The 13,675-nt window shown below is 36.8% G+C and overlaps 1 protein-coding gene across 2 annotated transcripts in view; it reads left to right on the top strand.

The window, feature by feature from the left end:
* Positions 1-13,675, top strand: part of LOC110447283 (GRIP1-associated protein 1-like) — a 54,285-nt gene that overhangs the window by 13,920 nt on the left and 26,690 nt on the right. For both annotated transcript variants that reach the window (XM_021492981.1, XM_021492904.1), the window contains exons 11-26: positions 369-416; positions 896-927; positions 1,760-1,807; positions 2,650-2,749; positions 2,903-2,980; positions 5,635-5,769; positions 6,308-6,403; positions 6,645-6,791; positions 6,882-6,995; positions 7,341-7,484; positions 8,224-8,298; positions 8,682-8,738; positions 9,207-9,306; positions 9,744-9,801; positions 11,409-11,475; positions 12,934-13,041. In XM_021492981.1, the coding sequence (XP_021348656.1) occupies positions 369-416; positions 896-927; positions 1,760-1,807; positions 2,650-2,749; positions 2,903-2,980; positions 5,635-5,769; positions 6,308-6,403; positions 6,645-6,791; positions 6,882-6,995; positions 7,341-7,484; positions 8,224-8,298; positions 8,682-8,738; positions 9,207-9,306; positions 9,744-9,801; positions 11,409-11,475; positions 12,934-13,041 (1,407 nt within the window). The remainder of the gene's footprint in view (positions 1-368; positions 417-895; positions 928-1,759; positions 1,808-2,649; positions 2,750-2,902; positions 2,981-5,634; positions 5,770-6,307; positions 6,404-6,644; positions 6,792-6,881; positions 6,996-7,340; positions 7,485-8,223; positions 8,299-8,681; positions 8,739-9,206; positions 9,307-9,743; positions 9,802-11,408; positions 11,476-12,933; positions 13,042-13,675) is intronic.

The following is a 13,675-nucleotide window of genomic DNA, read 5'->3' as shown; positions in this document are numbered from 1 at the left end:
GGGGGGGGGGGGGGCCCCAAATGGAATAGGGAAATAACACTTTTCGGTATATATTCTATCCATTTTCAGCAGAAAATTACTCAAACTTAGTCAGAATCATCTTGGGTGAATGAGAGTTATTACTTTGTAAAATTGGGATTCCTGCCCCATCCCCAGGGGCTAGGGCGGGGCCCCAAGGGGAACATTTACCAATATTTTCAAATTCTTCTCCATTGATGACATGACAAGTATTGTATTTCACTTAGTTTACATGCTGATTTCCACATCACATCTCAACAATAAAATAAAGCTACCAGTACCTATGATATAACTCAGGTGACCGCTAAGGCCCTTGGGCCTCTTGTATTTATTATATATTATATTTTCAGAAAAATTTCAAAGAAAAAATATCTGCAAAGCAAGATGAACTAGATAAGGTGGGTGTTGATGTGGAAAATGTTTAATTTGTCATGGTACCTTACCATAAACATTTTGTTACAAATTAATCATACTGTAAATTAAAGATTAATTGTTTTTGTGAGGATATTTCATGTTAAGATAAAACAGATTGTGCCAGTGATCACTAGCTCCCCAATGGAAGATTGTAGCCTGTTTTGTAGGTTCATGTCTGAAATGTTTAATTGAATTTGTTATTCATGTTAGAGGCCATTCTGTCTTGTTTCTTTGATGTTTTGTTGTTGTTATGACTGGCAAATCTTGCCTTGTCAATAGTCGAGGTATACAAGCATGCATCTAACTCATAGTCCGTTTGTTTTAAAACTGAGCATCACTATTTTCTACATCTTGCACACACAGCTTATTATGTCAGTTTGTATGACATTTTTCATTCATTATTTTTGATGACAATTTGAAATTTCAATTTCAATTAAATTGTTAAAACTTCAATTTCCAACAGCTATCTGAGAAACTAAAGAAGAAACAAGAGAGGTATGTATTGTTTTCGAGTAAAATTACTTTGTAAGAGCATCTCAGTGCTATATTTAGATTGGAATCATACATTTTGAATGGTACTGTATCAGATGATTCAAATATTTATGCCAAGACTTCTCATTCAGTCATAGAGTTAGGTTAAACAAATATTTCAACCATGAATGTCAAATTACCGCTAGCAAATATTCAACTCCGTTTACAGTTGTTCACTATTCTCCCCTCACCTAATTGAGGGGGGATTAACTACATTTGTGTCCATGTGTATGTATGTCCATTTGTCTGTAGTAAAAAGCTTGTGTTTAGAATATCTCCCCAACATAGACTTAGTGTTGTTTTTTTTACATCATTGAATGGTAACATTGAGTTCTAAATTATTTGTTTTTTTGTTTGTTTTGTTTTTGAATAATTTTCATTTTTTTTTTACATGACATGATACAACACATATGGTACATGATTGTTAAGCTGTTCAAACTTCTTAAGAGTTGTTGTTAATTTCTTTTTTAATTCACTATGAATACATACTTGTCAAGCATGTACCTATATACAGAGACAAAAAATAATTGAGTTCTAAACTTGATAAAATAAAATTTCGGTGATCGTCAATCAAGGTTAAAGGGTCAAAGGTCATAAATGACATATTTTTTTTTTTGGGGGGGGGGGGGTATGGTAATGTAAGTCCCTGCTCACATTATTTTATTAAGATGCATGTGATTTATACAGAAGAAAATTCATATTGGTGAAAATCAAGTTACTTAGCAATCCTATAGCTACATCATTATGTATTCCTGTTTGGAAAGAACAGATTTATGTGAAATTTGTGTGTTCACAGCTACAATCAGCTACAAGTAGAAAAGGAACAGCTGTTTAGAGAACTAAGGTGAGGAATTTAAAAACAAATATCTAATTTTGATTGTTTCCTTATTTTTTTCATTTATAACTGGACACTTTGACAGAGCACTAAAAACACCTGGATATTTAGAGGCTATGGTAACACTGTTGTCAAAATAGTGCAAAACATTTTAACAATTTTATTGTTTCCATTTCCTACACTGTATATGTTTTTATGTGAGTAGTTCCTAACCTAAATACCAATATACACAGAAAATTACACCCGACATCATGTAAAATAACAGTTTTATACCGTATTGTATGTTTTTATGTGAGTAGTTCCTGCCCTAAATACCAATATACACAGAAAATTACACCCGACATCATGTAAAATAACAGTTTTATACCGCATTGTATGTTTTTGCCCTGTTAACAAGTATATAAAGAGCAAATATAAAGCTTGGGCAATACATTCACAGGCTACATCATAAACCCGACATTATTTAAATATGTATATTATATATATATAGGAATATTGACTTACATTTATGTTATTTGAAGTTAAAACCTAGCAAATTCATACTGACAATGTAACCCTGAAAGTTTGGTCTTTTGATGTAAAAGCACTGTACAGTATGTACTTCATTTTATCATTCGTGCCAATTGCTCAAATTTTGACAATAGTGTTAATGGTCTCAGTTTAAGCAATGCCATGCAAATAATTTACTGAAATTAAGTGAAAGCAAGATATTATGACTGTCATCCCTTTCATGTTAGGTGCTGTAAAGATAAGATAGCATGTTTTACAAATATTTCCTAATGAATTGTAGGAATATGATGAAATATGGATGAGTATTTTCTAAAGATCATTTTACATTAAATTACTCACAGTAACAAGACAGAAGAGTTTCAGAGTGCTCGAGACAGGGACCAAAAATATTACACAGACCAGGTGTCACGGCACCAACAGGACGCCGAAAAACTCAAACAGGTAAACACTCGACACATGTCATCAATTTGTTCTGTTCAAGGGAAGCTAAGTGTGCGTTCCTCTGATGTTATTTAAATGTTATCCATGGATAAGAGATTTTCAGTAGAGAGCACAATGCTAACTGATTTTGAACTAATCATTGCTATGTTTCAGGCATTAGATGAGAAAGAGAAATCATCACATAACACCATCGCAGGTCTTCAGAGGAGAATGGCCTCTCTACAACAGCAGGTTAGCACTCTATATCACAGAACTTTGAGAGCAAATGATTTTATGCTTGTTAGGTCACCTGAGCTTTGCTCAAGTGACATATTCTGATCACTTTCCGTCCGTCATTGTGTGTCATGCGTTAATTGATGTCAAGAACCAGTGGATGGAATTTGTTCAAACTTGGTTAGAATCAACCTTGGTAGATGAGGCTATAAAATTGTAAAATTAAGATTCCTACCCCAACTCCTAGGCCAGGGCTGGGCCCCAAAGGGAAAATTAACCAATATTTCAAAAATCTTCTTCTTCAAACTCAGAGGTACTACTGTAGTCATTTTCTATGCATAGATGGAAAGATCATTAGGGGCTTTATTAAAATTGTCAATTTCAGGACCCCAGAACATCCGTTCTCCCTTGGGGAAGGGGTAAAGTTTACTATAGTTTATATTGGGAAATAACACTTTTGTGTATATTTTGACAATTTTCTATAGGAATCCTTCTCCAGACCCGGAGGTAATACAGTCAATTTCAGTGCATGGATGGAAAGATCATCAGATGCTATATTAAAATTGTCAATTTGAGGACCGCTGAGCCATCCGTTTCCCCTTGGGGAGCAAAGATTTAAATGCACAAATAAACAATGATTGTGAATATGTTTTAAGGTGTCAGTGAGGCATGGTAGTATTAGTGGTAGGATACATGGCTCGTGACTGAAGGGTTGCAGGTTCGAGTCATGTCAAGGCACTGGGTTGTATGAACAAGATACTTTACTCTGCTTTTTCCAGTCTACTCAGCTATAAATGAGTACGTGGTTGGGCATGAGTACGTGGTTGGGCAGTGCTGGAATTGTTGAATGCTAGCTGTAAGCGCCTAAATGGCAGCACCGACTGTTACTCCCCAGGAGTTGAGAAAGTTATTGGCTGGTTGCAAAGGCCCTATAACCACAGATAATAATTTGTGAACCGCTTTGAGGCGACCTTCGACGTAGGTTGTGATAAAGCGATATATAGGAATGTTGAATTATTTTATTATTATTTCTGTAGTAAAGTCTAAAGAAGAAAAGTTAAAAAGTGACAGAGCAACGTGTCATGCACCATGTGTGAATATGTACAGTAGGTTATGATTGTTTACAGGTTGATAAAGATTATGTACAGTAGGTTATGATTGTTTACAGGTTGATGAAGATTATGTACAGTAGGTTCACGTATTATATGATTGTTTACAGGTTGATGAAGATTATGGCCAAGTTTTATAGTCACCACATCATGATCTTATTTGGAAATATGTTTGTAGCTCATCTGGCCCGAAGGGCCATGTGAGCTTATGCCGTACTGCGTCGTCCGTCATCTGTCAGTCAACTTTTTCTTTTGAATGACTTCTTCTGAAGAACTAGAGGACCCAGGGTCATGATATTTGGCCAGTAGGTAGCTGGGATGGAGTGCTATAAAGTTTCCTCATTAAAATGAACTTGACCAACTTTCAAGGTCACAGTGGTCAAATATGCTACAAACTTATGTTATGTTATGTAGACCAGCAATGGGAATCTTTTTCTTAATGACAGTCATGGGGTCAACTTTAAGTGCTAGGCAAGGGTCAAAGGTCAACATGGGTTAAAAGCTTTAACAATCTTCTTCTCAAGTTCCATAAGGCCCAGGGTCATGCTATGTGGCCAGTAGGTACCTGGGATGGAGCGCTATAAAGTTTCCTCATTAAAATGAACTTGACCTACTTTCAAGGTCACAGTGGTCAAATATGCTACAAATTTCAAACAACAATATCCTATGACCCATTAGGACTAGTGTCATGATACTTGGGTATGTTATGTAGACCAGCAATGGGAATCTTTTTCTATATTTCAGTAATGAGGTCAAAGGTTAACTTTAAGTGCTAGTCAGGGTTAATGGTCGACATGGGTTAAAAGTTTTACCATCTTCTATTCAAGGTCCATAAGGCCCAGGGTCATGCTATTTGGCCAGTAGGTACCTGGGATGGAGTGCTATAGGGTTTCCTTATTAAAATGACCCTGACCTACTTTCAAGGTCACAGGGGTCAAATGTGTAAATATATTTTAACAACTTCCGCAATACCAGGAGGCCCTTGGTGAGGATATTTGACCAAAAGCATGCTTGGTTAGAGAAGTATAAAATTTCATATAGACTGGAACATTCTTAGTGGAAGGAGACTCAATATATGGAAATACTGTACTTGCAAAAGTACTTTTAAAGAGAATATTTCCCCATGATTGCTTAAATATCCAGGTGAGCAATACAGGTCCTCTGGGCCTCTTGTTATTTTGTGTGATATGAAGGTTTGTTTTTGATTATGCTTATAACTAAGCCTTTCTGTTTCATTATCAGTAACCCAGTTCTTGTTGTCAGTAACCCAGTTCTTGTTGTCAGTAACCCAGTTCTTGTTGTCAGTAACCCAGTTCTTGCTTCTTATTTTTAAGACATGGCATTACTTGGATTTGACCTAGATTTACATGGCAAGTGTCATTGATCAAGGCAAAGACACTTACCCTTCTGGAAAGCCTGGTCTTCTTCTTTTTCAAGAATCTCCATGTAAATCTTCCCCTGTCAATTTTGCCCTAGTTTTATCGATTTTGAGTTCTGTTAATAATTTTACAGTTTTGATTCGACTCTTGTTTTGTTGTTGATGCATTACATTTGAATGTTTAGGTTGATGCTGCCAGCATAGTAGGTAACCAACAGCTACAAGAGGAGACAACCAAGCACCGACAACAGATTGAGGGACTGCTAGCTCAGGTGGCATCCTTACAACAGTCGGGAGATGACCTTACAGTTCAATTAGAGGTCAGTCAAAACAGATGTTATGGTTTAATCAGAGATCAGTTTCAGGTGTTGTTAGGACAACCTCATCATAAAATTAGATGCCAGTTGTAGGGAGTGTTTAGAACGACCTCTTAGTACAGCTGGAGATCTGTTTATTGGAATTGTTTGCTTCAACTGGGTTTAAGTTATTTGGAAATGTCTTAACACTAACAGTTTATTTAAAAGTCTGTTATAAAGTGTTTTTGAGATGATCTCACTGTACAACTGGATGTCAGTTATAGTGGGTTGTCAGATAATCTTACTGTACAACTGGATGTCAGTTATAGTGGGTTGTCAGATAATCTTACTGTACAACTGGATGTCAGTTATAGTGGGTTGTCAGATAAACTCACTGTACAACTGGATGTCAGTTATAGTGGGTTGTTAGATAAACTCATAATACAGCTGTAGGTCTTTTACAGAGGGATGTTAGGAAATCTCTTAATGGAAGCCTTATTGCTGTATAAAAACAGTCTGTGAGTGACAGAATGCTTTAATGTATAAATTCTATTTGTTATAGGCCAGTAAACAGGCCTGTCAGGAGACACTGGAGCAGTTATACGCGGTACAGAAGGACCGGGACACTCGTATCCAGGAGTGGCAGGAGGCCAACAAGGTCAGTCTATTTTTAGATATGGTAATATATTGAGGTCAGACACCAAGTTACCAGGGACCCATAATTGTATTGTTACCAGGATATCTGGTCAAGTAAAATAATGATACATTTGGGTCAAACATACATCTTGGTATTTATGGTAAAAAATCAAAAAAATCTAGAAAAATCCATAACTGGAATATTAATGTAATGGATCCAAAGTTCATAAAAAAATAACAATGGTATTGATGTTTTTGAACAGATTGCAGAGAAGAGGAAGAGCATGCTGGATGAGCTGGCTAATACATACCAAAGAGATAATGCCAGCCACCAGGACAAGCTGAGACAACAGGAAGAGGCTCACGATACTGAGATCACAGCACTTCAGGCAAAGCTGGTCACAGAACAGGTAAATATCACTAACTTCTATATGATACTTTTGTCAACGGAAACATAAAACAGCACCAGATCCATGTTTTCTGTGTTTTCTTTCCTTCAGGGACAGAGTGCAGAGTGTGTGAAGTTACGTCAGCAGGTGGATGAGCTCAAGGCTCAGAATCAGTCTGTGGAGGAAGCCAAGGGCTGGCTAGAAAGGCGCCTACAGCAAAGTGAGGTGGGTCCCATCCTCCAAATCCAAGTATTCTATTTTCGATACACATAATACACAAAATTAATAAGGGGCCACTGTGGCTGAGAAGTTAAGGCATCTGACCATCTACGATCATTAGCTCTCCACCACTGGGTCACATGTTCAAGGCCTACGTGGGGCAGTTGCCAGGTACTGACAGCAGGTCGATGGTTTATTTCTTGGCACTTAGGTTTTCCCCCACCACCAAAACTTGTCTCGTCCTTATAAATGACCAGAGCTATCAATAGGACATGAAGCACAAACAACCAAACCATCATAAACTCATTCTCTCTTCTAAAATTTGAGTTTTTATGTTAATGGATGTTACAGCAATCTTTGAAGGAAAAGGAGGAGGAGAATACTGCTACATTAAGTCATGTGGAGGCTGAACATGCATCTGTCCTGACACATCTCCGAGAGGAGAACCAGGAACAGCTGGATAGCCTTAAGGAGAAATACAAGGAAACTTACAAGGTGAGACTAACTTGGTTTTATGCAACATTTATGTAAGAAAAAATAAAAACTAAAGTTTAACTTGTAGTACACTTAGTGTTTGTTTTGGCGTTTAGTGGTTTAACAGTTATGAGTCAATAGCGTATCACAGAAGTTCATATTTACCACCATTTATAAGATGGAAACAGAGTTGGTATTGTAAAAAAAACCTGAGGAATGTGTTTAATTTTGTATAGTTGTCAAAATTAAATCTAAGTTGAATGCCATTTTGGATCTCAGAGTTAAAATAATCATATCTAGTTATAAATGAATAAAAACAGTATGAAACTTTCAATAAATTTTACTGATTATTGCATACATATGTTGAAGTCACAGATAGAGTCAATATTATTTATACAGAAAATGTTTATGGATGTTAAACTCGGATTTGTCAAATACTAAACTTAAAAAAACATGTTTTCCAGTCCTGGTCATTTTCCTTATGTAAATTGTGGCAGCCTTGAGTTCTGAGAAGAGATAGCTATAAATACATGTATCTTTGGAATAGCCCTGATAGAGTCTGCCTACACATGTTAAGTATATTAAAGTCTATGTTTACATGTCTGTAGTTCAGAAGTTCAAGGTAGTTGTTATTAAAGGATTTGATTAAATGTCATACAAAGAAAAGAAAGTGGTATAAACGGAAGAAGTATTGTCACCAGTAGATCAGCATTTGGGTAGTAGTAGATGGTGTGTGTCTAATTATCCTGTTTGTTTTTAGCTGAGCTGTGATAAAGAGGAATCTCTTAAAGCTGAACTCAACACGTATGAGAAGGAAATCAACCAATTAAAACAAGTCAGTATTAAAGCTGTCATTACCTTAAAACAAAAAAGGCTATTAAATTGATTTCTGAGCAATGGAAACACAGTAATTGTTGTCGTGATAATGTATTTTTGGTTTTCAATATTTTCTTTGAGAGATGAATCGACAATTTCAGTAGGACATTGAACTTTTGACAGTTATTCACACTGGTTGCCTACAAATCTAAATACCATATACTTATAATTAGTTCAACAGCGAGATCATAAATCAATTAAAATTTTGAGCAAATATTTTGTCAATATATTCGCACATTTATTATGATTCTTATATTTTAATTGATCAGAATTTGAAAATAGTCTACATTTATAGTTTTGAGTTTTCAGATGTGATGTCATCAACTGTTGCTTTTTTTGCAGGAAATCGCAGATAGTGTTGATGACAGGAAAATACATGAGAAAAAAGGATTAACGATGGTAAGTGGACTAGGGTTGAGAAAGGATTATTACAATTTACCAAAAGGTTCGATGTATCACTGTTGGTCTGAGGGTGTTGTCCAGGGGTCAATCTTAAGGACAATAATTAATGCATGATAATCTGTTACTGCTATAGATAAAACATGCTATTTTACCTGTGTTTTATTCATTTATGAGTTAGAAATAGTTTCCATATGATTTTAGTGTTGTTTCTGTAGTCTTCATCCAGCTATATTGCAGGTCTGTGTCCATCCTGTATACTGTATGTGGTCATTCTTGAAATGTGAAAATCAAATCGTGAGATTGTTTTATACCATATTTGTAAAATTTGTTTTTAGTTAATGCACCTTTTCTATTTCATTGATTTAAAAAACAAATGAACTGCAATCTAGACTGAGTTGGCCACAAAACCAAGCTCTCTTCCTTTCTGCCACCATCTTTAATACCTAATGTTGATTTCCTTGCCAGCTCAAAGATCTGAAGAGGCAACTCCACTCAGAAAGAAAACGTGCCGAGAAGTTACAAGATAAACTGCAAGAAACCTTGTCAGAAAGTCAGCAGGGAAAAAGTGAGTGTTACTTATTAAAACCTTATTTCCAAACCTGTCTTGCTCAAATTTTGTTTTAATAACATTCAAACCATCATTTTAGAGGTGTTTTTTTTATCCTTACAATCTGTCTATTTCCTGATTTGGCAATTTTTAGAACATTGAAGCTTTCACCTTTTAGTGACATTACCGCTTTTTTTTTTGATATGTAACTTTTCAAATAAATTTTAATTTTATGGCATCATTTGCTGAAATAAAAATAAATATTTTCATCAAAATAAAAATTTCCATTGAAAATAGTTAATAAACAGCAAGTGTGAGATTGCTACCAATGATCTCAAGTTAATGGAAACATTTCAACCTCCAGTGTAGTTCTGAAAACAAAAGAACCCTGAGGAGCAACACAGAGCCTTTCCCTGGGCCTCTTTTATATAGAATGTTTATTTTATGTTGTAAAGCCATGGAGGATATGTTTGGCTCGTTTGATGGCGACACTTCACTCAGGGAAGACAGGAGGTAGGTAACACACACACACACTGCATCATTTTTACTGATCCAAGTAACTACTAAAAATAAATAACATCGTGATATTGTAACTCCCTTTACAGCCGAGTTTGCTCTCATACAGACCTGTCAAATTGTCAGAAAAAAACTCCATTACATGAGTAATGTATCAATAAAATGCAGGTTGCAGCACCAAAAATCCAGTTTTTTGTGTATTAAATCAATGATGTCACATTTTATAATTCAATAATTATCACCAATTATCTTTCGATAAGTTCAGGGTGCCAGCATATAATCGCTGGCTTAAAGTAGGGGGTGGGCTTATTACAGGACAATTATAGATAACATTAATATTAGTAGTATAGTGGTAGGACGCCAAGTACCGGACAGAAGGTTGCGGGTTCGGGTCGACGGCACGGCACTGTGTTGTATCTTTGAGCAAGATACTTTACTCCGCTTGTTCCAGTCTACTTGGCTGTAAATGAGTACGTGGTTGGGCAGGGCTAGAATTGTTAAATGCTAGCTGTGCGTACATGTGATTGCCAAAATGGCAGCACCGGCTGGATGCTCAGGGAGTTGAGAAAGATATTGGCTGATTGCAAAGGTCCTATAACCACGGATAATAATTTGGGAACCACTTTGAGACGACCTAGGAACTGGGTTGTGATAAAGTAGTATAAGAACCTCAAATATTTATTATTAATTATTTGGTGGAATTTTACTGATCTATGGGTATTACTAGACATGGGCTTATTGCTGGATAAATACAGTAATGTATCGTGCATGACTAGGTTGCCGGTCTGTTCTCTTTTATATCAAGTTGAGTTAAACTGTGTTATTTATACACTCTGATGGTGTGAATTTTATTAATATTGCAGTCAATAATGACATAATTTCAGGCAAACAAACCACATATGGTGGAATTATTAAGCAATCCAATGATAAATCAAAACTATTATTGGACATGTTTTACATCACAATCCATAAACCTCACAAGTTTAGGCCTCTCATCATATGCATGGTTGTAAAACAATAAACCCAATTACCACTTCTATCTGAGATTAACACCCTGTCAGCATATAACCCTTCAACTATTATTACGCCAGAATAAACAAGCTTGCAACAATTGTTTGCCTGTGTAAATTTGCGACTGGCCTATTTGTGATAGGACCTTTTCTAGTAATGATCACCAATGCTCCTAGGAAACCATGTAATGGTTAATTCTAGTAGCAATTATTGCAAGATATATAATGATGCATTTCTGCATCAAGTAGCTATAGGTCAACCTATGATTCAAAGAACCCAATGTAATACAAACAGGTTACGAGCTCAATTTCTGGTCCTTACCTTAGAATGTTGGGTAGTGAACAGGTTACGAGCTCAATTTCTGGTCCTTACCTTATAATGTAGGGGAGTGAACAGGTTACGAGCTCAATTTCTGGTCCTTACCTTAGAATGTAGGGGAGTGAACAGGTTTGGTTACCTTGTCGGTGATGTAATGATGAAAGTCGACCCTATATTGTTTGTTTTTTAGATTTTCAGAAGTTGTGATGTGGTTGTATCAATGTTTGAAGTTTAAATATTAGTTCACGCCTGTCATAAAAGCTTTACCTTTTCAGTTCTGTGTCTTCCTGGAGCGTGGGAGCCAGCCTCCCTAAAGACTTAAGTAATACAAGTGGACCTCAGGTAAGACACCTTTTCTGTTGTTATACTTACTGGATAAGTATAAAAAGCGGCTATCTGGAATATGTATTAGTTGGCATAACAACCATCAATGACATGAGAAAGGCAACTGATAGTGATGAGACAGTTCTAACACAAAGCATGGGGCTATAGTAGCGTTTGTTCATTTAAGTTGAGCATATGCCGTGACACGATGTCTGTCAACTTTCCCTTTAAAACACTACTAGTCCTGAATGGCTCAGTGGTTTTTGACTGAATTCAGCCTGGAGCATCCTTGGGCAAGGGGGACTCAGTTTTGTATAACTGGAAGGTGTGGCCTCCCTGGGGACAGAGGGGTTGGGGCCCGGTAGGGGAAATAGAGGTAAATCTTAAAATCTTTCATCTTCAGTACAATTGGAGGGATTTTAACCAAATTTTGTGTATAGCATCCTTAGGCTTGGTTTGGTTTGGTTTAATTTTGTTTAATGTCCTATTAACAGCTAAGGTCATTTAAGGGAGACTCAATTTTATATAATCAAAGAGTGTAGTCCATCTGAGGGGAGAGGGTTTGGGCTCAATAGGGGGACCATAGTAACAAATATTCAAAATCTTCTCCTTTATTACGATTGGAGGGATTGAAACCAAATTTTGTGTAGAGCATCCTTGGGCAAAGGGGACTCTTTTTGTATAAAAGAAGTGGGGGCAGAGGGGCGGGGACCAATAGAGGAATTTGAGGTAAATCTTTAAAATCCTTCTCCTTCCATAAGAATAGAGGGATTTCAACCAAATTTTGTGTAGGTTACCGTAACTTGGGTAAAGGGAACCCATTTTTGTTTAAATGGAGGGTGTGGCTCTCTGGGGACGGAGGGGTGGAGCCCAGTAGGGGATATTAAGGTAAATGTTCAAATTCCTTTTCATTCTGTACAAATGGATGGATTTTGACTATTTTTGTAGAAATGGAGGGTATGCCCAAAAAGGGGAAATGATAGAATTTTGAAAAAAATATCCTTCTATAAGAATGAAGGGATCTTAACTAAATTTGGATTAGAGGAATCCTTGAGCAACAGCTAGGGACTCAATTTTATGTAACTGGGGCAGAAGGACAGGGCCAATTGGGTGAATGAATTTAAATCTTGCAATTCTTTTCATTCCATATAGAAAGAGGATCTAAACCGAATTTAATAAAGAGTATCCTTGACCCAATAGGATGCAATATTGTATAAGCCATTGGTGTTTCCCCTCCCCAACTCAAACACACACCAATGGGGACAGAGTAATGCATGTGGGATCCAATAACCAGTAAGGTTAGGGTAGATAGAGCCAATGTTTGGAAATACTTGCAGTATTATGAGAAAACTTTGCCATGAATGCTAGAGTATCCAGGCGAGTGATACAGACCCACTGTGCCTTTTGTTATGGTTAAAACCATTAATGTTATTAGTTTGTAAGGAAGGTGTTTAAACTCTCATCTCTCTGTTCTAGTCCCCAGACCGACTACAGAGCCCACTAGGGGATTTTGAACATGAGCACAATGACCTGGTGTCCAGGCTAGCTGAACTACAGCAGGAGAAGTGGAATATGGAGGAAAAGGTGAGTACAGTTGATCTGTGTAACACAGGACATGTCATGGGAAACTCTGGATGTTTTAATAGCATTTCCTTGCTCTGTTTTTATCTTCCATTGATTTTAATATAAGATAAAAATAATCAGAGTGAAAGAAAAACGCTAGGTCTGATGGACTGGGGCCAGTAGATTAGGTCAGGACAAATAATTGTGTTGGTCCAAGTGCCTGATGGACCAGTGTAACATTTTCTATTGAATACTTCTACAGGCATGCATAGGGTTTTAGGTCTTATAAAAAATCAAACAAATAGTTTTGTTTCTGAAAAAAATTATTATTATATTATATTCAAGGCTTAGGAAATAAAAATATGTATGACCAGTTTTAAGCCCACCATCATCTGATGGTGGGCTATTCAAATCACCCTGCGTCCGTGGTCCCTCGTCCGTCCGTTGTCCGTTGTCCGTCGTCCGTCGTCCGCCGTCTGCCGTCTGTCGTCCGTCCGTAAACAATTCTTGTTATCTGTATTTCTCAAGAAGTACCAGAGGGATCTTTCTCAAATTTTATATGCAGGTTCCCCTTGGTCCTAAGCTGTGCAGGGCAACTTTTGAGACTGATCGGATAAACAACATGGCCGACAGGCAGCCATCTTGGATTTTGATA

Source organism: Mizuhopecten yessoensis, unplaced genomic scaffold, assembly GCF_002113885.1.
Source record: "Mizuhopecten yessoensis strain PY_sf001 unplaced genomic scaffold, ASM211388v2 scaffold39, whole genome shotgun sequence".
Lineage (NCBI taxonomy): Eukaryota > Metazoa > Mollusca > Bivalvia > Pectinida > Pectinidae > Mizuhopecten > Mizuhopecten yessoensis.
Note: the sequence above shows the minus strand (reverse complement) of the source record. Positions and strands in the feature narration are given on the sequence as shown.